Consider the following 24,375-nt stretch of genomic DNA (forward strand, 5'->3'; position numbering starts at 1 on the left):
ATGCATCTCATTAAATACAGGTAGAAATTTATTAGGAGGGGGGGAACCCTCAGCTTTTTAAAAAAGTATCAAAAAGAGACAAAATGAGGTGAAGTGTCTGTCTTTGGCTGGAGCAGCAACTGGGGGGACAGAGTGGAGCTGAAAACTGGCCCAGGGTGGAGGGAGGGATGCAGGGACGGATGCAGATGCTCCTGGGCTCACTCAGAAGTGGTTGTAGAGAGGGAGCCAGGCCCTCAGCCCTTGAATATTCATCCCAGGACATCTGAACTGGAGGACTCCCACCTGCCCCCCTGCTTTAAAAGCACTGAGGCCTCCAGCACCAAAGCAACACATCTCAGGGGAGAGACAGCCTGGCACCAGCCTGGGTCCAGACAGCCCACAGGGGTCACCCAGACCCCTGGAAGGACCTGCCTTTGTACCATGGCTGGTGGGAAGGAGGAGGAGATGCTGGGGAGAGCAGAGCAGGGCTGGGGGCAGGTGGGAATGTGCAGCCTCGGGCAGGGAAGAGGGAAGGTGACTGCCCCATCCTGCACTTCCCCATCTGACCAGCACCACTGGAGGAAGGGAGGGCTACCAGCATCTCCATGCTTTGACAAAGGGAAAAGGGAAACAGCAGGGACTCAAGGTAGAAGGTGGGAGCACCAACAGCTTCCTGAGAGGTCTGTGAGCTCCAGAAGCAGCCACACGAGCTCCCCAAGGGGTTCTTCTCCATGTCTGCCTCGCACCATGGCACTACAAATGTGGTCCTTGCCACTCCTCCCCTTCCCAAAAGAGAATTTCACTGAAATAAGGGAAAGACAAGCCCCATGTCCTAAGTCCTGCCTCTCCATCCAGTGAGGAGTCATGTAGGAAGGCACAAGCCTCCTTGGGGGCCTCAGAGAGAACAGGACTGAAAAATATATTTGAAGCTCAGCTCTGAACATCTTGGAGCCACGACAGGGAGCCCAAAACGGAGAAACCCTGGACCTAAAGAGCTGTGGATAAAAAAAAGTGCCCCTGCAAAAAGGGGGTTTTGTTCACAGTATGAGCTGCAGTGCTGCAGAGCACTGAGGTGGGATGGGGCCCCAGGCAGGCAGGGGCACAGGCTGGAGACTTCAGCAGCTTCACCCGAGGACTGGGAGTCCAGCCTGGCCATGGATACACCAAAATCCCACTTCTCTCAGCCCTTTCCCCACACAGGCAGCAGCCAGAGTCAGTCCCCAAAGCAGTTATGGCTTTCCAGCATCAGGAAGGAGCCCCAGAAGGGTTCAGGGCAGGGCTGGCTCAGCCCTGCATCCCCAGCGTTGAGCAAGGGGTACCCCAAACCCACCATCCCTGAGGATGGAGCCATGCCCAGGATCTGCCCCATCCTGGAGCAGCCACGGGCAGGGAAGGACCCACCCCATGGAAAACAATCGCCCATCCCAGCCCCGTCCCTGCCGGCAGGGTCAGTGCAGGACCTGCTCCAGCTCGTACTTCTCGCAGAACTTGCTGGTGAAGGGCAGGCAGGTGAGGTACTCCACCCAGCGCCAGTTGATGGGGTACACGTACAGCCACACCACCAGCGAGCCAAAGAGCCCCACGAAGACCAGCAGGGACACGATGATCATGGCCCGCTTGCGGTACTTGTCCACCGTGCCGAAGGTGATGTAGGGCAGGAAGGCGAAGGACAGCAGGAGGCCGCTCAGGAAGCCGAAGAGGTGAGCGATGTTGTCGATCCAGGGCAAGAGGCCGCAGATGAAGAGGAAGAGAACGATGCCAAAGAGGTTGAGGAAGGCTTTCCAGGGTTTCTCCAGCACTTGCCAGCTTTGGAAGAGCTCCACGAAGAGGCAGGCCAGCAAGCCGAACTGGGACCCGGCAGGGCCCACCTGCAGGGATGGGGGAAGTCAGGGCTGGACACTGTGTCACCCCAGACACACCTCACGTCCCCCAGGGATCCTCTCCTCCCCTAGCAAAGTGCATTTGGCTCCTGCATCCCTGTGCAGGATTCTGCATGGGGCTCAGGGGTGGGACCCTGGCACAGGGGGATGAGGAGGGAAGCAGGGTGGTGCTGTTTTGGCAGAGCTGATACTTTCTGTGACTCAGCAGCCAGACAGCATCACCCCCTCCCAGATCACAGCCCCATCCTGGCACACCTGTGGGGGGATTAGGGCCCTTGGCATGATCTCATTTAAAGCCTGACAGGGTTTGGCTGGCAGCAGATTAGCCATCTGCCTGCCCAGGGACCCTGCACGCTCACGGACACGTGGTGACATGTGACACACACGGCATGTGCCAACACCACACGTGGGACAGGGACACCTCCCCATCTCCCACAGCAAACCCTGCCAGGGGGTGAGAATCTGTGCTCCAGCCCCTTCCCCAAATCTCTGCCCGGGATGGGGATGGAGAGGGGTTTCCTCTGGTTCCCTGGGAGCTGACAGGATTTGGGACAGAGCCCCCAAACCCTCACCTCTGCCCTGTAGGGTAGGAAGATGGCACTGGCCAGGTTGCCCGTAATGCCGCTGAGGATGAAGATGATGGAGATGCGATGCCAGCCTGCCAGCTTCTCCAGATCCCGCAGCACCGTCATCTGGAACGTCACCGACACCAGGCAGTGGATGATGCTGGGGAGAGGCCCTGGGTTAGAGATCCCTGCCCAGCCCTCCCACCCAGTGCCCCAGGGCATGAGACAACTCACAGAACACCCCCACGGAAGGCACCTGTCACCATAGTCTGGGGGTGCCCTTCCCTCTTCTCTCCCACCCCATCCCTGGGCTACGGGGGGCTCTGGCTCACCCGGCATGCAGGAACAGGGACAGCCACAGGCGGTAGAACTGGTCAGGGACCTCCGGGTTCAGGAAGGGCAGGAGCCCACAGACCTCGTCCAGGCAGTGCACCTGCAAAGGCACAGGTGAGCAAAGGATGGGTCACAGGGATGGGTTGCCAATGATGCCATGTGGCAGCTGTGAGGGGATTCTGGATGGTGTGGGGCACCACACCAGCAAGGTGGGCACAGCAGCAGGAGCCCAGCCAATAGCTGGGAAAGCCTCTGCACCTTGCATCACCCCTGCTCACGCCCATCCCAACCACATCCCATTCCTGGTAGGATACTTCAAAGCCTTTTGGCATCAGCATGGCTGCTGGGGTTGTACCCTGCCATGCCTCCCTGGCCCTGCTCACCTGCGAGCAGAGCGTTGCCTCCTCGTGGAAGTAGCCGTGCATGAAGTCGCAGTACTCCCGCGTAGTGATCTCGCAGCTGGCAGGGGGCAGGAGGGGGCTCGCTGGGGGCAGGGCACACTCAGGACACCCCTGAGCATCCCCCTCTGCTCCCAGCCTGCTGCTACTGTGCTTCCCACTCCTCAAGGTTCTGTAACCTCCCTCTGCCCCCAGGCACAGCTCTGGGCACTGATGGGACAACACGAGGCAGGAGTGCAGAGCGGGGAGCCAAGCCAGGTGTCCCCTTTGCCGCGACCCACCTGCCCTTGGTGCCGATGCAGCAGGGCCTGCCCTTGATCTCGCAGTCCAGGTGGGCAAAGCCCGTGTGGTTGGTTTTGGTCTCGTAGGTGCAGATCTAGAAGCAGGAGGGAAAGGAGCACTGGTCAGAGTTCCAGGGCTCCAGGCTGTCCCTGCAGCCCCCTGCTGGGCTCATTGCCACCGCCACCATGGAGCCACCAGCTGATGGTGGCACCAGGCTCTTACCGGCCACTTGGTGATGTCGTCTGGCCACACATGGGGTGGGTTGGATGCTGGCTCCTCACATGTCCTGGCAGGAGGAGGGAGGTGAGTCGGCTGTGTCCCCCAAACACATCCCCCCCTGCAGAGCAGTAACCCCTTCAGGCACAGACTGCTCTGGGACCTGCCTTGATCCTGCCCACAACACCCCACAGCAGCTCCTTCTGTAGGGGAACTCTGAGCTGCTGGACAACCCCACTGATGCCCACAGATGTTCCCATCCCAGCAGGACAGGGACAAGCACAACAGCATCATCTGCTGCTGCCTGTGTTTAGGACAGGCCCCACCTCAGTTTCCCCCATTTCCCTCTTCTTTATCACTCTCCTATGGTGTGAAAAAGCCTTCCATATCCTCAGACAAGAGGATTCAAGGCATCCAAGCTGGATAGGCAGCCCCTTCTGCCATGTCCCACACACAGCCAGGTGACCTGGCCACCTCCACGCAGCTGCTACTTCTACCTGGGGTCCTGGTGACACACAGCCCCCGAGGTTCGCTTCTCTCCCGAGCCCATGGCTGGCGCGTTGCTGCCCGGCCACTTGATGAATGTTGCCAGTGTCTCCTGCAGGAAGCATGGAGAGACTGAGGATGCAGCAGGGAATGCACGGCTCTGACCCCACGTCTATCCTGCCCTGGTGCACTGCAGGGTTGAGATGGTTTCCCCTGCTTTTCCCCAGGGATCCCCAGCCCTTCCATGTGCCCATGGCAGGGGCACACACCGAGCAGTCCTGTGGCAGGGTCTGGATGCAGCCCGAGTTGTCGTTCTGGACGCAGCAGCCGGAGCCACGCTCCCGGTCCCGCTCGCGCTGGATGAGCCGCTCCACCTGCCGGTCCTTCCGGATGCAGGGGGAGAACTTGGCTCCCAGGTGGATCAGGTCGATCTGGGGATAAAGTAAAGGGGATGCTTTGTCTGTGCACCTCCTCTTGCTCCAGCCACCCCCAGGGAGAGTTTAGCAGGGGCAGGGGGTCTCCACAGGCAGTAGAAAATGGTCTCTGTCATCCCAGTGGAGGGAAGGCAAGACCATCCCACTGGGATGCCACACGTCCCAGTGGGATGGGGGCCCAGGGGCCCAGGGCAGCAGGCTGGAGTGAGGAGGTTAAACTCTGCCCCCCTGAGGAGAGGAGCACCTCAGAGAACCCCCTCAGCTCAGGGCAGGGGAAGCAGAGTGTGAGACCAGGGGCCAAGGGTCTGGCTGGGTCCATACCGAGCTGGGCCCGATCCAGAAGTTTTCCTGCTGGATGTACTTGACGCTCTCGTAGACACCTTTGTTCCTCAGCACCTGCCAAGAGAGGCCAGGGTCAGCTCCCACTGAAGGGGTGAGTGCTGAGGGGGTGTGCCCCTGTCTCCCTCCACTCAAAAGGGGCTGAGCAGCTCCTACATCCGAGGGGAAGGGCTGCTGGGTCCCACCAGCAAGGCAGGAGAGAGGAACAGCTCTGCTCCCGGCACATATTCTGCTGCAACACGGTGCTACTCCTTCCCTCGCCCTGGCTCTTTCACAGAGCCTCTCAAATGCTGGAGTGCCACAAGGTGCTCCCAGTCCTCACAGAGACACCGTGGTGGTTACAGTCTCCCCCAAAAGACGGCTCTTAAACTTACTAACTCTGTCGTCACGTGTTGGGTGAAGCCAATGGGAGCAATGCCGTAGGTGCCGATGACCAGCAGAGTGATGAGAATGTGGACAAAGGTGATCCAGTATGTGAAATACGGCCTGGAGGGGACAGGACCCAAAATTGGATTTGTTCAAAGACAGCTGGGCAAAGGGACACCGCAGTCCCCCAGATGCTGATCCCCAAGCATTGAGGGGGACACACATCTGTGCCGGCGTGGTCGGTGTCCCTCACCGGTGGCTGTCGGTGATCTCCAGCTGGGACTGCACGATGCTGCTCAGGCTGCGCCGGTACGTCCTGTTCAGCCACTTGCCCACCACCCCCAGCCCGTAGTAGCGTTTCTTGCGGTCGAAGGCGAAGTGCTTCACTTTGGAGGCGATGCGCCTGCCCCGCCGCGGAGCCGGGCCCGCGCTGCCTGGCGCTGAGGCGAGCCGGACACCCTCCCGCCTGTGGAGAGAGGAGAAACCCATCACACCTGCCAAAAAGGACCAGCTGACAAACACCCCATGGCCAGAGCCCCGAGGATGCCCTGAGATGAGGCTCTGAGCTCCTCCTGGCTCCGTTCCCCCAGGATCATCATGGAAGTGCCTGGTGCCCATGGCAGGGATGGCTGGGGACATTGTCCTGCCTGCAGCAGGGCACCTGGGCAGCCTTGGGGACAACACCTGCTGAGGGTTGGTACTCACGGGGTGGGCTGCTCCACCTCGGGGGACACCCTGGCATCCTCCCCCACCTGGTGCATGCGTAAGTACGTGGCAGATAGAGGAGGTGACTCAAAGACGTCATCGGGCATGGAGTACGTCTCATCGTGCATGTCCATCTGGAAAGGGGGTGGATACGTGTCCTTGGGTACGTGTGATGGGTCAGAAACCCCCTGACAGAGCATTGCACTGGCCAAGGGGGGTGGGTGATCCCCAACAACATCCCACTGATGGCCCATCACAGGGTGTGAAATGTGCCCCCATGGCAACATCATTCCCTGTCACCAAGGCTGGGGCACAGCAGCCACCGATACCTCTGTCACTACTGGGTGGAGTGCCAGCACAGGGCTCCTTGTGAGAGCCCTGCTCCACACCCAGTGCAGGGCACTGGGACATGCCCCAGCTCCAGCAGCCAGCATGGAACGTCGCTTGCCTTACTGAAGAACGACGAGTCCAGGGTATCAGCAGCATCCACCATGTCCTCGTCCATGAAGCTGGGGTACAGGAAGCTCCTCTTGCTCCTTCGCTTGGGAGCCAGCGGCTCCAGGACAGAGCGTCCCTTTGGCAGCGCAAGCAAATGAAGGTAAGCAACCAGAAGCCCTCAGTTTTTGCAGCACTGAGGGTTTATCAGATCTTCCCTCTCCAAAGCCAAGTGGCAGGGATTAAATCCCAATCAGCCACCACAGCCACTCTCATGGAGAGGAACTGGCAGAAGATGCTGCCTTTAGCTTCTCAGAATCTGCACTGGACCATGGCCACGTGAGTCAGCTTGATAAGTGACCTCTGAATTCATCTGGTCTCATACCCACAAACCTATCCCCAAGGTTTGCCCAGGGCTCCTTGGAAGCAATAAAATTGCTGAAGAGGTTTCCTTGCCCCTCAGCAATGGAACCAAGAAAATTGGTGTTTTTTTCAGATTGTCCAATTTTTACCAAAACTTCTACTTTGAAGTAGAACTCAGGTTAAACAAACCAATCTCGCCCCTCAATCCTGCCCTGGAGGGACAGCAGTCTCCATGCAAAGCAAAAAGCCAAGAGACAAAGATGATGGATGAAGGACAGAACTGAAACCCAGCTTAGGAAGATGATCCCCCTCACACTCCCAAAACTCACTCGGAGAAGGGCTGCGGCCGCCTTGAAGCTCATGTGGGCGACAGACTCCCTCTTCCTGCGCGGCAGGCGGCCGTAGCCCGAGCGGATGCTGTTGAAGGATGCCAAGGAGACAACGCCGGGGGTGAGCGGGGGCAGGACGTGGTGGGGCGTGTGGGGACGGTCAGTCTCATCGGGATGGCGGAAGGGACGGCCCCTGGCCAGCGGGTCCACGATCTGGGGGAGGGAAGAGGTGTCAGTGCCGGGAAAGCAAGGCTGGGAGTGGGACCCCTCACCCCGAGCTCTACCTTGGGCATCTTGGCGGGTTTGGGCGACTCAGTGGCCTGGAAGGAGGGCACCTCCTGGCTGGGCAGCTCCATGTCGCGATAGGCGGGCTTCAGCTTGCCGTACCTCATGCTGCAGTGCTGCAGGCTCTTGCGCTGCCACTGCTGCCGCTTCCCCTCCCAGTCGCTGCTGACGCCGAACCACTGCGCTGTGCCCCTGCACACACGGTGGGCACACCTGTCACACAGCTGCTCCCCCACACCAGGTACCACCATCCCACCCAGGTGTCCCCTCTGGCAGGTGCTTGGGGTTGGGGTGTCTCAGCCTAGGCTGCAGCTGGGCAGTTTTGACTCAGCTATGGGTCAAAGGGAAGTGGAAGAAAGTGATTCTTGCGCTCCCTTCTGAGACACAACTCTCCAACCCCACCCTGAGTCCTCTGTCTGTGTCCAAAATGTCCTGACACGGTCCCCTCTGAGTGACCCAGCCACGACTGGCGCCCGCCCCGCCCTCACTTGCGGATGCTCTGGGACAGGGACGTCTGCCGGCGGAAGCCGGGCCGGCGCTCCAGGCGAGGCTCCTGCAGGCTCTTGCTCTTGCGGTAGACGGGCACCTTGGAGGGCTGGAAGGCAGAGCAGGGCATTGGGGACAGGATGGCACCCAGCAGCCCCCCGAGCCCAGCGTGGGACGGACGCAGCTCCACCACTCACCTCCTTGTGGGCACCGTCCTCCTCTGCCTCCCGCGGGGGGATGACAATGGACAGGTTGGGGGGTTTCTTGCTCTGCAGGCGGCTGCTGCTGGAGCGGCTGCCCCCGTTCTTGTCCCCGGCTGACATCTTGGGCTGCTGGTGGTCGGCAGGCTAGCAGAGTGCAGGGAGTCAGCCACAGGGGAGAACTATTCCCCCAGGAGCTTGTGTGTGAGGAAAGGCTGGGTCCCAGTAGGAGATGTGGCCGCCCCGGTGGGACATCACCAGACTGAGCCCCCTGTGTCCCTGTGGCTGGTGAGACCTTGCCATCATGAGCCCAGCTGCTGCATCCCCAAAACCCACGTTCCATCCCTGAGTTTGGGTGGACAGGAAGGTTTATATCAACCACTCACTCCAGTCCCCTGGAGGGGTCACCAACACCACCCCTTCACCTGCTGGCAGTAGGGCAGGGATGGCAACAGTGCCCAGGTCAGAGCATCCCCACCACATCCCTGTGGGACACCCAGCTTTCACACCCCGCCAGGATGAGCCTGACCATGTGCCTCGGAAATATGGGGGACCCCAGCAAGCCCTGGCCAGACCTGTGGCCCACAGCTGCAGCACATGGGAACACCAGCCCTCCCAGTTTGGCAAGGGAGCCAAGGGGAGATTGCAGGGGATGTCTGCAAGGAGCTCCTCTTACCTGGGCAGGCTGGGAAAGGAGGGGATGCACAAGGCCTGAAAACACCTGATCCACATCCCCACAGCTCCCACGTGGACCTGCCGTGTGTTGGGGTGCCCCATAAAGGGGAGATGTGGGACATTCCCCTCTGTCACGTGCATGCACACATCAGGCTGGGAGACTCAATCCCCCCTGGCACCATGTGCAAGGAGAGGGAAGCTTAACAGCCAAGATGTGGTTAATTCCTTGAGAAATCCCCTCCCAGGGGTCCCTGAAGCCAGCTCTACCAGACAGGGCTTTGCAGGAAAAGTAATTCCATCCGAGTGCAAGAGAACAAGTCCCAGATCCTATTAGAGACTACGAGGGCAATCAGAAGGGAGGCACAGCCCTCTCTGACTTCTCCCCATCCTCCTTGACCATGTGCCAGTCCCCAGGGGACTCACACAGGTCTCACAAGCGTCTCTTTTCCCCCAGGACAGCCGTGGCCACGGGAATGGCGTCACCTGCCATGTTTGCAGTGCCACTGGCTGCAAAACGCCAGCTTGATCCACAGGCCTGGTTCCTCTCCCTGCCCAAGATCCCAATGACCAGACTCTGACAGCTCTGCTCTCCTTAGGTAACATCACTTGAGCAACCAGATGAGTGACGGAGATCCCACCAGCCCCCTCTGCAACAGGATCCCACTGGCAGCCCATTCCCAAAGCAAGAGTCAGGGACAGGGACACTTTTGCAGCTCCTTTAGCACTTGGAGTCCTGAACACAATCCTCCCCTTAGACCACACCATAAGCAAAGCCTGGCTTAAGGAGCATGGGGTGCCCAAGGAATCAGCTTTGTGGGGATGCAGGAGTCCAGAACCAGCTCCCCAGGGATGGGAAAGCCTGGAGCTGGCAGCACTAGCTGGAATTGCTGTCCTCCATCAGCACCAGGGCCATGTGATAGCCTTCTGCTCCTACTTTAAAATGGGTGCTGGGCTCCCTCTCCAGCACCAAAGCTGGGAGCAATCAACTCCCAAATTTCCCCTGGGGGTTCAGCCAGTGCTGGTCCCCAGAAGCATCTCCTCACCTCATAAGAGTGACTGGGATCCTGCACAGTGATGGCAAACACCCACAGCAGCCTTCCTCTGCCTCTGTCCTTCACGCACGGGAGCCTCGGGACACGGCCCAATTCCTCCTGTGGGGAGAGGCACGTGGGAAAGCGGACAAGGGCTGCAGGAGCATCCTGGCAGAGGGAGAGCTAAGCTCGGTGCTCCCTAGACCTTGGGGACAGGGCTGCAGGTGGCTGGACACCAGGGACAGGATCAGCCGCTGGCACAGGACAGCAGGAGGAGGAAAAGCCCCCATTTACAGCAATGCCCCATGGCAGGGAGTTTTCCCCCGCTGCTGCCAGGCAAATCTCTTGGGAAGCAAGACACCCAGGAAGAGCAAGCTTGGAACATGAGTGCCTCACTGGGTATTTCATAGCTGCTAAACTGGGAGACTGCCAGCCCCAACAAGCAAAACTTTCCGTCCCACTGGTGAGCTGGAGACTCTGTTTGTTTTCCTCTCAGGGCAGCCAGCAACAAGCCCGAGATGGCAGCTGGGAATGGGAACACGCTGGGATCAAAGCAATCCCTGTGCCCCCCTCATCCTTCTGCAGCTCTGGGGAATGGCTCTGAGTGGTGAGAACCAGCACAGCCTGAAGCACAGAAATTGGAGCCAGCTCTTACACCCCTATCCCAAAATCCCTTCTCCAACTGCTCCCACCACAGGCTGCACAGATCTCCGTGCTTCCCAGCAAAGCAGGTTTGCAGCGTGTTTAAAATCCTGCTCTCACTTCCCAGCAGCTCCCCATGCAGGGGTGGAGGGCTGGACTGGGCTCCCCCGAGGTGCCTCAGTCCCAGGGGAGCTGGCACAGCCCGGCTGGCACCTGCTGTCCAGTCACGGTCACGCGGCCGGAGCGCTTGTCACGGCTCTGTGCATCGGCACATTTGGCATTGAGCGGGAGGGGGAGGAGGGCAGCGGCCCCAAGAGCTCAAGGTTCCCTTGCCACACAGGCTGGAGACAGCAGCCAACCCCTGAGCACAGATCCTGAGCCACCAGGAGCCTTATCCCGTGCTAGGCAGAGAAATCCCCAGCAGAAGGTGCTGGAAGGTGTTTTCCCACTCACCACGTGCCTGGAGCTGGCGTGCTCAGCGTGGGAAAGGGCCAGACGGTGCCTCCACCCAGAGACAGCCACAAGCCTGGCCCTCGAGATCCCCTGCTCTCCCAGGTCCCTGTCACCCCCAGCCCTGGCACGGAGGGCTCTGACAGCAGGAGCGTGGCTCCCCGCCCGGCAGCCCTAGCAGCCACCCCATCACAGCGCACAGCTCAGCTGCACGTCCCCAGGGAGCCTCAGCCCAGCCCTTGGACACTCAGGGTGGACATGGTGGCTTTGTCCTGGGGACAGAAAAAGGAAGTGAAAGGCGACACACGGAGCTGACATGGGGGGACGGCTGAGCACATGCCCTGCTGCAGGGAAAGGGCAGGTCACAGCAGCAGGGGGTGACAGCCACAGGCATGTCCTCAGCTTGGTAGGAGCTGTGTTTTGGGCTGGAAGTAGGGTCCTGGGGGCAGCACGTTGCCACTTCAGGCTGGAAAAGATCTCCACGCACTGGGGCTGTTGCCATTGACCCACAGAGAGCGATAAACAGGCAGGGCATGGAGGGAGGACTTGTTGCTGAGATCCCCCACTGTCACCATGTCCCCTCCCAAAGCTTTTGGCTGAAGGTCACCAAAGCCTGACAGCCAGCAGTGAGGGACACAGCCTGTGCTCCCACAGCAGCAGGGGGGTGAAGGCTCCACCCGTTCCCAGGAGGGCAGATGTGCTGAGGCCACTGGGGAGCAACTGGGATGAGGTTTGGGCCTTCAATCAAAAAACACAACGAAGGAAGGAAGGTGACCAGGGCTGGTTCCCAGCCCCAGAGCAAATCACAACAAGCACTGACCAGAGGAAGCACATCCAAGGAAGAAAGTGATGGGAAAAATTATGTGATCCATAAAAAGTGTCACTGATGGTCCAAGCAATACAAAGGGATCATCAGCCATAGCACAAGACAGCAGAGACAGCCCTGCAGAGCAGGCCTGGTTGGATGCAGCAGGTTAATGGATGCTTGGGGAAGGATTGGGATCTCTCTCCCTGAGCTGGGGAAGGGACATTACTGGAAAAACAGAGAAAGCAGCTCTGAGCCACCCAAGGCTGTGGGGCAGGGAGTGGGACCCCCATGAGCACCCATCATACCCATCACCCTGAGCACGATGAGCCCCAGCTCTTCACCTCCACAGGGCAGTGAGAAAAGGGTCAGCAGTGCCACAGAGCCCCACACACCCCCGCAGCCTCCGCTGGCACCCAGGAGCCCATCAGGCAGAGATGCTGCTGCCACCCATCAATGATTCACAAGCACGTTAAAGACCTCTCTCAAGGCTGGAGCCGCGTTAAAAGGTGCTCCCAGTTATTAAGAGCTCTGGACAGGAAACTCAATTTGTGCAACTGCGCTGAGCATCAAGCTCCTGTGGACTCACACCCGAGCAGAGACCCAGCAGCTTCTCTGCTTCTGCTCCCTTTCAAAAAGCTTTTTACCACTTTGCAGTCTCAGGTTTCAGGCATGGAGAAACGGAGCCAAAACACAAACAGCTCTAGAAATAAAAACGTATTACTGGAGAAAAAAAGAGAGAAACAATCCATTTTTTCCCCCCACGTGTCCCATCCCTGTCACAACGGAAATGGATGGCAAAACTGTGAGAAGCAGGGTTTCGTTCTGAGTATTGAGAGAGGCCCTCTGTGCTTCAGGGGGAATGGTTAGCTGCCCTCTCCCTTATCACTGAGCCACACGGTCAGCACAGACACCCACAGAAGCTTAAATCTGCATCTCTCTGACGCTGGGGTAGGAAGATGGGGCATGGATGAGTGATGAGATCCTGTCTGATGCCCAGGGCGTGCAGGCAGCCAGCACACACCTCACCCACACCACCAGTAAAACATCCTCGCCCATTTTCCTCCGTTGGGAAGGGCATTGGGCAATGGCAGCAGGCGAGCTGGGAACACGGCACGCCCCAGGAGGAAGGAAAGCGGCTGGGGAGCTGTGCTGGACCTGCTGATAAAGCGAGCCCTGCCCCGGGGAGGGACACGGGGAGCGGGGCCACTCGCACCACTGCACACCACAGCCAGGGCAGGGGACCAGGAACTCAGCCCTGGGCTCCCCAGCAGCCCTGGCTGATGCCATCCCTAGGCATGGAGAGGGAGAGACCTGCCTGCAGTGCCTGGGAGCGGGTAGAAAAAGCCGTGTGGAGGATTTCCCACATCCCAGCCACAGCCCATTTCCCACTCTCGTTAATTTTTAGCAGCAGAACAACCCCCACCCAGCCCAGCCCAGCTGACACCCAAAGGCTTCCCAGCCTGCTGGGGTGGGTGTGGGCCAGGGTCCCTCTGTGCCACTGGCCACCCACCCCACATCTCCCCACTTCCCTGGGGTCTGTGCACCCCCAGAGCACAACATCCCCAAGCAAGCAGCACCGAGCAAACCCACCCTGCTTCCTGCCAAGGCACACCGGCCTGGTGGGTGCTGCTGGAGGGGACCCTCAGCACGCTGCTCCTTTCCTCAGGCTGCAGCTCAAGCCAAGGGAGGCACATGCAGGCTGAGACTTTGAGACACCCCAATGGCTTCGGGGAGAGCAAAGGGCCAAAGTCTCCTCCGGGAGCGAGGGAAGCGCAGCAGCTCCGCGGGTGAATGTGCAGAGGGGTCACGGGCAGGGCCACAGCACACACAAGGAAAGCTCATTTTCGTTTTTCCCCAGCCTACCAGGATTGATTTAACTCGGTTTTACCTAAGAACTGATTACTTACTCAAATCTACTCCAATTCCTTATTAGCTTGGCTTAAACACAGAGGGCACAGACATGATGGTGCAAGTGTTTCAGCCCTGGCTGCACCTTCTGGAAGGGGCTGAGGGGTCCCAGGTTGGTATTTCCCCAAGGGAAGGGGACAGCCTGCCTGCAGGCCCTGTGCCTGCCATCCCATGCTGCAGGTCATTACTGAGTTCACTCCCACTTCCCTCCCCGAAGCAAAATTCTTTGTATGAAAGGTCAGTGGGGCTGGAGGGGACACTCCTCCCTCTGGTTCTTCTAATGAACACTCATTCTTCCAGCAGCTCTTGGTGCCAGGGGTCTGGCTGGGCTTGCAGACTTCCCCAGTCCCCTGCTGCCCGTTTCAGAGCACACTGAGGCACAGAGCAGCACAGGGCTGGCAGAAAAGCCCCATATTTACAGAGGGTTCCCTTGCCCTGAGCTCTTACCATCCCCATGCTGTGTAGGATGCAGCAGTGGGAGGTGGTGCTCAGCCCTGTGCAGGAATTTGGCTCATCCCAGGGACGAGCCGAGCCCTGGGCTGGCAGCAGAACCAGCCCCCTTGGCTGCAGCTGCCTATCTCTGGGAACAGACTCCTTATCTCAACACAGCCATTCCAAGGCTTGTACCAAGTGCTGCTCGCCCTGACAACCCCTGTGCAAGGGGGAGCCCTGGGTGGACACCAGCAGCCACCTCCTTTCCCATTCCAGGGCCAGCAGCTCCCTGAGGAGAGGGGAAAAGGACCTTGTGGTGTCCCTTTGGGCTGTGGATGGTGACACCTCTGCTGGCAGGGGGCTGGAGGCTGTCCCCCAGACACCCCATGAAGTCTCAGTGCTCCCAGGACAACTGGGGGAAGCTGCTCCTCCCTCCTCCTGACCAGCAGCAGCTGAGCGTGGGTGGGCCACTCCTCGCCTTCCTTCCTTCCCCTCCCGATTGCAGGAGGCCTGAAGCGCCCAGACCTGCACCCTGCAGAGGAAAGCCCGACTGGGAACAGCTCATCCCCATCCAGCACGGAGCAAACCCAGCACAGGGAATCCTACACTCACTGCTGCCTATGGAATGTGATGCTCTTCCCACCACAGCATCTCCATGGACCTGTGCCAGGCAGGCACTTTGCAGCCTCTCAGCTGCCAAGAGCTGGAGATGGGGTCTCCTCAACCATCTTCATCCTCCTGCCTGTTATCCCACCCCTGGGATGCTGCACCCACAGGGAAGCCACACAGCTCAGCCAGGGGCTGCAGATGCTGCTTTTTAAGGAGCCACCTCCATGTCCTGCCCAGGAGAGCTTGGACTGGGTTAAGTCACCAGGTACAAGGGGTGACTGGTTATGGGATCACCCTTGGGAAAGCCGTATGACAGCAGCACAGCCCTGGTGACACGTCCCTGCCCATCCCATGGGGGAGCTGAGGCTGGCCAGGACACTCCAGCACTGAGGGCTGGAGATTCCCCATCTCCCCACAGACATAGGGTGCAGCCTTTGGGCTCACACAGAACAGGAGGTCACTCCCAGCCCTCCCTGGCGTTCCTGCAGGCTGGAAAATTACAGGAATATCTACATCAGACCCCCAGTGTGCAGCATGACACATAGGGAGTAAATCCAGCCCCATGGGAAGGGGCACAGGCACACTGGGCATCTTGGAGGACACCAGCCACACTTCTTCTGCCCCAAGTGGGTCTGTCAGACCAGAAGAATTACATCAGGAAATATTACTTTTAAGCAAGGAATCAATAAACCACAAACCAACAGAGGCTGCTCGAAGGAGAGCTCCACTGCCCTGGGAGCTGCAGCAGCTGGAAAAGGCATCTGCAGACGGGAGGGATGGTCCTGTGGGATGGCTGTAAGGCAGGAGCATCCACTGAGTGACCCTGAATGGCTCCTCACAGGGCTGGACATGCAGCCATGACCATGTGCCCTCCACACTGCTGGGTTTCTTCCTCCCATCCAGTGTCAACAGCCTGGGAAAAGGCCAGGGAGTATCCCTGAGCATTGTCCTGCTCCCTCCTGTCCCATGTCCCACCGCAGCCTCTGGCACACAGCATTGAGTGGGTTTGTTTATACCTGCACTTCCCAAGGCACAGCCACAGCATCAACCCTGCTCTTGGGGCTGCACAAGCTGTCCCTGAGGTGACAAGCTGCGGTTCCACTGGACACCCCCATGCTTTCTGACACCTTTGTGGCATTTCATAACTGGGGAAACTGAGGCACTCCCTGCCTCCTCACCCCGCTGCTGCCCCACAGGCAGGGAGCTGGTTCCTTCTCTATTGAAGCCCACACAACTCTCCCAGTTTTAAGTTCCTGGAGGACAAGGGTGGAGGAGGAAACCCTCACATGCAAACCCTGTAAATATTTGCTCCCCTGCCCTCCCAGAGCAGTTATTTTGGGGTCACCCCTGTCCTGTGTCAGCTAATGTGACCAGCACCCCACAGTGCTTGTCCCCAAGGACGAGGGGGACACTGACACAGGGGTCCCGTGTGGTGGGCAAGCAGAGGCAGGGTTGGTCTGGGCCCCTCCCTGGGTCCATTCTCCACCTTAAATGCCTCATTAAGAAAGCAACCAGCAAACAGCTGCCTTTTTTTTGTTTTTTTTTTCTAAATAACAGGGATTAAGTGGAAAAAGGGGGTACCAGTGCCAAGGGTTTCCTCCATACCTACCAGCACACACAGAGCTCTCCAGGCCGACTCAGACGCCAGGAAATGACCATAATTCAAAGCACTGCACGCTCCCAAAGGACCACAGCTCCTGGATCTCTGTAATTAAAAGGGATTGCGCCCACCCCCACTGAGAGCTCACTGTGTTATCAGACATCTCACCGGCAGGACAGCGGAAACCAAAAGTCATTAGGTAAAAAGCTGCTCAAGAGGAGGAGAGTTCATGATCCCATCACTTGTGGGTTCATATAGATTTAAGTAATTAATTTTCGGCTTTCAGTAATTGACTCCTTCAGTGCTGAGCCCCTGACAGCACCAAGCCTGCACTTGTTCCTCTGGGTCAGGTCCCTGCAGGACTCCCAGTGCCCATGGGAAATGTGGAAATGCCTCACAAGCCCCATGTTGGTCTGGGCAGCTCTGCAACTCCCCCACCAGCTGGTTCTCCATCACCTGTCTCCTGCTTTCTTTGGTAACGAGCTCTGTTCTGATTCCTGGCTTGTCCCAAGGGCTGTTTTCAGCTTAAGAAGAACATTCCTTAAGGATGTATTTGGGGGAATCCCTCAGCTTCACTGTAAGAGCTAAACACGAGCCGCATCCAAAAACAAAACACCGACCCAGGACAGCCACGTGCTCGTCCTTCATCCCAGCCCAAACACTCCCCAGTGCATCCCAGTGAGTGCATTCCCCCCGAGGGGATCCAGGCAGTCCCTTCCCCACCGGACTCACGCCCCCGTGCTCTGCATCCCCAGCTCCGAGCTGCTCTCCCAGCATCCACAGACATCTATTGTTCCTGCAGCGCCGCTCTCACACAGCGAGCACCCACACGTGCATCTCACAGCCAGCACCGGGCTCGGCCCCATCTCGCAGAATTCACATCAGGGCTCTGTGCTGTGGTGTCAAGCCCCACTCTGTGGTTTGCCCTTTCTCACTCCGGGGCTTGCAGCAGCTCCAGGTGTCCCAGCGCAGCTGCAGCGGTGCCAGAGAGCCCCCAAGACGGGGAAGTGGTAGGTAGTCACCTCCTTCACAGCACACCAGAGCAGGGCTGGCAGAAGCCACCTCCACATGAACAAAAGGTGCTGATCACCCCATTAACTGCAAAGGAGCTGGGAAGGGCAGAGCGCAGCAGCTGGGAGCCCAGGGAGCCACATGTGAAGCCAGAGCTGAGCAGGGCAGCACAGGCAGAGGCAGCTCTGGTTTCTCGAAGGCTTAGCTGCACTTGAACCCTCCAGATCATTTTGGAGGTAGGGCAATTTCAAGCTGGTTATTCTCCAGTTGGGAAAAAGGCAGGAGCCAAAGGATGCTGCTTCAGAGGGCACAATGGAATGAGCTGAGTGGGCAGCATTCCCTTGCTCAGGATAGCCATGGCACTGTGGTGGGCTGCACTGCCCAGTTCCCCGGCTGGGTTGTGAGGCTGTGTGCCCAGGACAGCAGCAGTATGATGAGTTCACCCTGGAAATCCCCAGGAGCAGCCATCCAGGGACTGGGAACGTGCGAGCAGGAGAATGTCCTGGCTCCTCGTGGCGAGAAGGATGACGCCAGGCTGGGGAAGAAGGCAGACACTTCCTCTTTGCCACAGGGACCCAGTGGTGACAATGCAGCCTCTCAGGTCCCCTTTCCCCTGCAGAACGTGGGTCTGGGGGGGCTGAGTGAGAACTGCAGGGTCTCAGGTCACCGTGGGCACCACAACCTGGCTGTAGGGAGCCTGGAAGGACAGTGTCTGCCCAGTCCTGCTGGCCTGGCAGCAAGGCAGGGCAGGATGGGGGTAGAGCTCAGCCTCACCCCTCCGTCCCAAACCTGGAGGACCAACAGCAAAAAATCTGACTAAAATATCCACACACAGCATCCCTCTGCTCCCGGCGTGATGTACACACGGACGGAGGATGACCCGAGCCCTGCTCTGTAAGGGTTTTGTTCGCCTGCGAAGGGCTGGTGGCAGCACTCGCCACTCCAGGCAGCACGTGTGAGCGTCCCAGAGCCCTTACCTCAAACCAGCTACAACAACAAAGCCCTGGCGGGAGGAAGGGCAGGAGGATGCTCGGGGTCAGGGACCCGGCCCCCGCCCAGCTGCCCTCGCCTGCTGCCGCTCCTGAAGGGAGCCCCACTCACCTGGGGAGGGGGAAAATCAGCAAACACAAACAAAAACCACCCGCCCGCCTGGTTATCGGGCCACCGGCGCCAGAAAGTAGGTTAGAGCTTTCCTCCCTGCCTCGGCCGGGCAGGGTTTTCTCTCCGGCCGGGTCACCCCGCCGGGACACGCACCCACTTCCCCCTGTGATGGAGGGGAGGGGGAGGAGGAGGAGGAGGAGGAAGAGCCCGGCCCCCACCATCCGTCCGGGTGCCCGCCCTGGAGGCGCCGCGCAGGGCACGGCCCCGGGCAGGGGGATCCGCGAAGGGTCCGGGGTGGGCAGGGGCAGCCCCGCGGGGCCGGGCCGGGCCGGGCCGGGCCGGGCGGGAGGCGCGGGGCGGAGGAGGAAGCTGGCGGGACGCGGCGCTCACAAAGCAGCAACAAACCGGGCGGTCACGGAGCGGCGCGGGGGCACCGGGACACCCCGCCCCGCTCTGCTCCCCTGCTCGGCCCCGCTCACCTCGGCCCGGTGCCGGTCCTGCCCCCGCTGCCACTCCCGGTGCCGGTGCCGGTCCCGCGGCAGCCGCCGCCGCCTCCACCTGGGCCGGGCGGGGCTGGGGGCGGGGCCGGGCCGGGGCGGGGCCGGGGCGTGTCCCGGGGCGGGGTCTCCTCCCGGGATCTCCTCCCGGGGTCTCCTCCCGGGGTCCTCCCGTCCGACACCGGCCCCATCCATGGGGAATCTCCCGGGGGGGATGAGCCCCCGCGGCCGGCCCGGCTCTCCGCCCCGCGGCACCGGGAGCTGCGAGCCGGCACCCAGGCAGGACCGGGCGCTATCGGGACCAGCCACTATAAGAACGGTCACTATTAGGACTGGACACTATTAGGACCTGTTACTATTAGAACTAGTAACCATTAGGAATGGTCATTACTAGGAACGGTCCCAATTAGGACTGTTCAGTATAAGAACTGGTCACTATTAGGATTGGTCAGTATTAGGACTGGGCTTTATTGGGACCAGCCACTATAAGAACTAGGCACCATTAGGACTGGTCACCATTAGGACAGGTCACTATAAGAACTGCTCTGTATTAGGGCTGGTCATTATTAGGACCAATCACGAGCAGAAGTGGCCACCATCAGGACTCTATGGCTCGCTGACCCCACATCCAAGCAGTGGGCACTCTGGGGTGCCAGGCAGCGTGGCAGGCCCGGTGCAGGCTGGCACAGCCCCGGAGGCTCTGCAGGCCCAGGTACTGCCCGGGTGGATGTGGTGATGCATGGCCGGGCTGGGGCAGTGCGGCTGGTCCTGTCAGCTTTCACAGCCTGACTCATCCCAGGGTTGGCAGAGCTCAGCCCCTCAGGAGCTGCACCTGCTCCTTCACCATCAGCACTGGGTTGTTCCTCCACAACAGCCTCACATTCAGCTCCCCTCCATCCCTGAGGATGCTCGCAGGATGTGGGGGCTGAGGAGAGACCTTTGCAGATGGGGTTTGGCACGGCTGTATTGCTGAGGGGTCTATACAGGACAATATGCCCTGGATTTTGCCACAAAATAAATTCTTGATGCACAACAGGCTACAGTTTCCAGGCGAGCACCAGCTGAATTTACAGCTGGGACCAGACAGGACCAGGAATTTTATGCCTCGCTATCTGAAACTACAATTTCCCCTTACATTTTTTTTCACCTGCACACTCACAGTGCTAAACCTGACTTTGGGTGGTGCAGTCTGGATTCACTGATCCCCAGTGCTCTCATCAACCCTCCGCCTTCCACGGCTTCATGCTCAGCAGATCTGCTCCTGGCTCCTGGTAGAAAGGAGGGTGGAGGAAGCTTTTGGTTCCTGCCGGCTCCTTTGAAGCTGTGGTTTGAAGCGGGTGGAGAAGGGAGAGCCCGGCAGGTGCCGGGGTGGGTGTCTGGCCAGACACCCCGACGCGGGCAGTGTCGGGCTGTTCCTGCCCGTGACTCAGGGGTGAGCAAAGGGTGAGGCACAGGTGGCAAGCAGGGACCTGTGCCAAGGTGCCAGATCTGCTCCCTGCATTTGGGAAGGGACAGAAAAACCTTTGGGTGGGATAAACAACAGCTGACAAAACCCATCGGTGCCGTGGTCCTGCCTGCATCCTGCTCCACGCTTGTGTCCTGTGGGATGTCATTCCATGGAGGAGCCAGGCTGGATGGCAAAGCCCACAGAAGGGAAAGGAGGAGGGTGACTGCCACCTGTGCCAACCCTGCTGAGCATTGGGCAATAAGGAAGCAAAAGAAATGACTGAAAAACCCCAAGGCAGCAATGAGAGGGTGTTGCATCACTGCTGGGGAGATGCTCTGCAGAGCACTTCCCTTTGTGGAGCAAACTGCTCCACAGCCTGGCCAGAATTGTTCTGGCTGCTCTGTATTCCAACGAAAGCAGGGAGGGGACACAGCAGTGTGTATCCCAGTGCTGGGAGACCATCCCATGCAGGGTGCTGGAAGCCCCCAGAGTGATTAGCTGGGCCAAGGACTGGGATATCTCAGCAAGAGACATTCCTCCCTCTTATGCCATGAAACCCTCCAGGGTGGGATCTGTTCCCAGCAGCCCAGAGCCAGCAAGGTCCTGCTGCTCACTGCCCACCCAAGGCTGGGAGTGGGTGGCTGCTGGGGCAGGTTCTGTCCCTGGGTGTGGAGGAGCATTGCAGGAGATCTGAGCAGCACCAGGCTTCTGTAGAAACCACAGTAGGGAAGGTTTCAGGGGATTTAAAAGATTTTCAGGGGCAAACTGGGCTCTGCTTTTCTTGGCCTTGTACCCTCTAGCAGCAGATGAGATTTGTGGTCCCTTCCAACCCAAACCATTCTATGATTCTGCTGCTATTCAGGTATGCTGTAAGAAGGCATGGCAGCTAGTTTTTCTTCCCAAGGATGCTGCTGAACAAACCCAGGTGCAGTGAGGCTGTGACATGTGGCATCAGCCCCATTGTCGTGTTTTGGGAGAGCTGGTGGAGCCGAGAGGCTCCTGCTCCCTGTGGAAAAGGAGCTCTACATGCTGTGGGTTTGATCTCCCCCTCACCAGAAACCTCCAGCCCTGGCTGGGGGACACAAGTGGAAAGGGTCACTATTATGGGATGTGCTGGAACTGGATGGAACTGGGGGAATGGTGTTTTGTGTGGGCCCCCACCTGTGGAGGAGCTCCAGGAGCTCGGCATCAGATCCAGGGACTTTTCAGAGGAAGTGCCACAAGGATGATTGGAACAAAAGATCCCAGTTTCCACATCCTTAGAGTTTTTGTGTTGTAAAAACTCCACACTCCCATCCCAAGGCTGCTGTCCAAGGTTTTCTAATCTTTCCAACTCCTTCCTTAAATATCCAGGTTCTCCAGGATTATTTTCCCCATTATTGGCTTTTTATGAGCCCCTATATGGATGTGAGACCCCTCTGGTTGTCTTGAGTTGCTCCCACATGAAGGCAGATGGGTTTGGCTTGTGTCCCCACAGCCCCTCCGGACACCTGTCCCCCACATCCCTTCATCCCCTGGTCTCGGGGCACATGGAGGGGACACACCTTGCCCCGTCCCTCACCCTCCGTGTCCCGCCCCCAAGCTGTCTCACCTCTCTCAGGGTTACAAAATGCGTGTCCCTGCTGCCACCATCCCCCGGGCCCTCTGGAAGGCGGCAGAGCCCCTCTGGGGGCAGTGCCAGCCCCCGGTCCCGCAGCTGGATGCTCCGCGCTGCTGTTCCCGGTGCGAACGGCAGAGGCCAGGCCGTGGCCGCGCTCCGAGCGGGTGGAAGCTGTTCCAGCAGCAGCAGCAGGGGATGCTCAGCCTCTGCCATCGCCCAGCGCTCCCTTCCCTCTCTCTTCCTTCCCACCGGCTCTGCTGGTGCCACTCCGGGTGTCACAGCTGTCACCCCTGCCCAGCTCCTGGTGACACGAGGAGCCCTGGGGACAGCCCTGCGGCTCTTGGTGCTTCATGAAAAGACGGGAGAGGTTTTTTCCCGTCGGGAATACTGTGAACTCGGGTCTGGTTCTGGGAGGGCGGAGCGCACGGAAAGTCTCCTCCAAGGTCTTCCCACCGGCATCACGGAGCTGGTGGCAGTGGCGCCACCCGGCTGTGTGACAGAGGGAGCTTGTGGTGTCATTCTCACCTGCCTGTCCCTGCTGCTCCTCTGCCTCAGCCATCGAGGGCTGGGGCACGGGACCAGCCCCCGCTGCCCACCCGTGCCATGCTCGGCACCCCAGCAGAGACGGGGATGCTCCTGCTCACCCCAAATTCACAGCCTGGACAACTGGGGGACCCCGACACCCGTCCTCAGAGCCACTGCTACACTCAGATTCTGACTGAGCCATCCTAAGCCACAGATATCAGTGGGAAAAATTGCATATTTACCCCTTTCAAGCACTGTCTCCTGCTGCCCTCTGGCCCTCCCTCCCTCCTCAGCCAGCCTGCAGTGGGAAAGCGTTAAGAAATAAAACAATATCAAATGTAATCAAAGGCAGGCTGGTGGGAGTTTGTCTTCTGGGGTTTCCTCCTCTTTTATTGCTTTCTCAAAGAATAAACACTTGGGAGGACTCCGGAGTGATTTAGTGGAGCAGGAAAGGGCAGGAGGCTGGGAGCTGCCTACTCCCTCAACTCAGCAAATTCTGTGACTCTGTGAAATAACCTAGGATAGTCCAACCTTGGGAATTTTCCTTCTAGCGACTGCCCGGTCAGATGACAAAGCTGGGAATAGCTTGACTCGGTGGGGACCTGTTTCTGCCCCCGGCTCTGGGGGTCGGTCAGCGGGAGCTGCTGGGACCGGGGCTGGGCAGAGGATGCTGCCCTGGAGGGGAGGAGGGATCCGAGTGGGCGAGTTCACAGCAGCGCGGAGGAAGCGCTGACCTTTGAGAAGCGATCTTCCTCGCCTACTGCTATTTATCCAGCATTCCCAGTGCTCCTTCTGCCGAGGCTGGCGGTGCGCGGGGCTGGGCGGATCCGCGGCTGGCTGAGCAGAGGCTGCAGCGCCGTGTTTACCTGCGCTCACCTCCGGAGAGCTTCCACTCCTGCCGCCCGTGCTGCATCCAGCAGCTGGGCTGGGGAGGGAAGCAGAGCTCCAGCAGCCCCTCTTGGCTGGGGAGGCCAGGGGGGTTCAACATCCCAGGGGAGATGGGGGTTTGGTGGAGAGCCAGGCTGCACTGCCGAGGCAGGCGATTCCCCTGTGCATCGCCAGCAGCCCCCACGTGTCTGCTGGAACCCCTTCTCCCCGCAGGCACCCCGCTACCTGTAGGCACAGACACCCCAAGCCCGCAGGAATCCCTTTTTCTCATCACCCCAAACCCTCTGCCAGCCCCTGATCCCGGCACAGGGAGGTTTTCCTGGAGCGGGGAGCAGCCACTGTCTCACTGACCTCCTGCTCAGCCACCACCATGAGGATTAGTTTTAAATCACGTTCCCAAAACTGACAGTACCATTTCCAGGATCTGCTTCCTGCATTTTGAACCCTCTCTTCACCTCTCGACCTGGTGCAGATGTCACCCAGTGCCCTGGCAGATGCAGGCCAGGGACTACATTTTATGTAGGTAGATATAAAATATATAAAAATATATTAAATCCTGAGTATAATCATACTTTGCTGGCTGCAGAGCCCCAAGTGGTGCACAGCTCTTGGCAGACAGATGGGGCATGGGCTTTCCTAAGTTCAAAATAAATCAATTTATCTGCTTGTGCACTGCTGGGCTTTCAGTCCAGCCAACCCTCTACCAAGAAAACAATGAAAATAAGTGAATGCATTTGTGGTTATTTACTTAAATTTCAAAAGAAAGTAAATGAAAACCAACACTATTCCTTAGAAAAGTATCCTCAAACCAAATTGCTCTGCTGTATAAATATAAACCATAGCAATGTGGCAGATCCTGATGATTATTTTATTTCAGGGTCTTTTTGGAGCATCAGCCTCAAAACAACAGCTTCTGCAGGGCAGTTTTCCAAAGTGTTCCCTTAAAGAAAGTACATTTCCCAATTAATAAAAAGGATTTGCAATAAACAGCAGTAAAAGTCCCACCTATTTTGAGCTGGGAATGCCCCCAGCAGCAAAGTCCTTGGGTGATCTCATGGTGTTTGGTGAG

General features: G+C 58.8%; 1 protein-coding gene across 2 annotated transcripts; it reads right to left on the bottom strand.

The window, feature by feature from the left end:
* Positions 1–15: 15 nt before the first annotated feature.
* On the bottom strand, positions 16–18,913 carry RHBDF2 (rhomboid 5 homolog 2). Of its 2 annotated transcripts, XM_088065480.1 has the most exons (19): positions 18,829–18,913; positions 9,801–9,908; positions 8,080–8,229; positions 7,885–7,991; positions 7,396–7,588; positions 7,112–7,324; positions 6,433–6,558; positions 5,985–6,118; positions 5,533–5,745; positions 5,288–5,399; positions 4,896–4,970; positions 4,410–4,571; positions 4,152–4,252; positions 3,661–3,724; positions 3,438–3,532; positions 3,142–3,217; positions 2,758–2,858; positions 2,432–2,585; positions 16–1,847 (listed from the first exon to the last, which is right to left on the bottom strand). In XM_088065480.1, the coding sequence occupies exons 3-19, from the start codon at positions 8,203–8,205 to the stop codon at positions 1,428–1,430; spliced, it is 2,472 nt and encodes an 823-aa protein (XP_087921606.1). In that variant the 5' UTR covers positions 8,206–8,229; positions 9,801–9,908; positions 18,829–18,913; the 3' UTR covers positions 16–1,427. The 2 variants fall into 2 exon arrangements, with proteins under 2 accessions (XP_087921606.1, XP_014111245.1); XM_014255770.2 differs by lacking the exon at positions 9,801–9,908 and having other exon boundaries at positions 18,829–18,885.
* Between the last annotated feature and the right edge of the window lie 5,462 nt (positions 18,914–24,375).

Source organism: Pseudopodoces humilis, chromosome 21, assembly GCF_049639895.1.
Source record: "Pseudopodoces humilis isolate 2021_Gansu_Grassland_sample_001 chromosome 21, ASM4963989v1, whole genome shotgun sequence".
In the NCBI taxonomy this organism is placed as follows: Eukaryota; Metazoa; Chordata; class Aves; order Passeriformes; family Paridae; genus Pseudopodoces; species Pseudopodoces humilis.

Coding starts and splice junctions, on each gene's coding strand:
- RHBDF2 (XM_088065480.1), bottom strand. CDS start 8,205: ATGTCAGCCGGGGACAAGAACGGGGGCAGCCGCTCCAGCAGCAGCCGC. Junction 4,253..4,409: donor CCCTGCCACAGGACTGCTCG/GTGTGTGCCCCT, acceptor TGCTTCCTGCAG/GAGACACTGGCAACATTCAT. Junction 1,848..2,431: donor TCCTACCCTACAGGGCAGAG/GTGAGGGTTTGG, acceptor CCATCCCTGCAG/GTGGGCCCTGCCGGGTCCCA.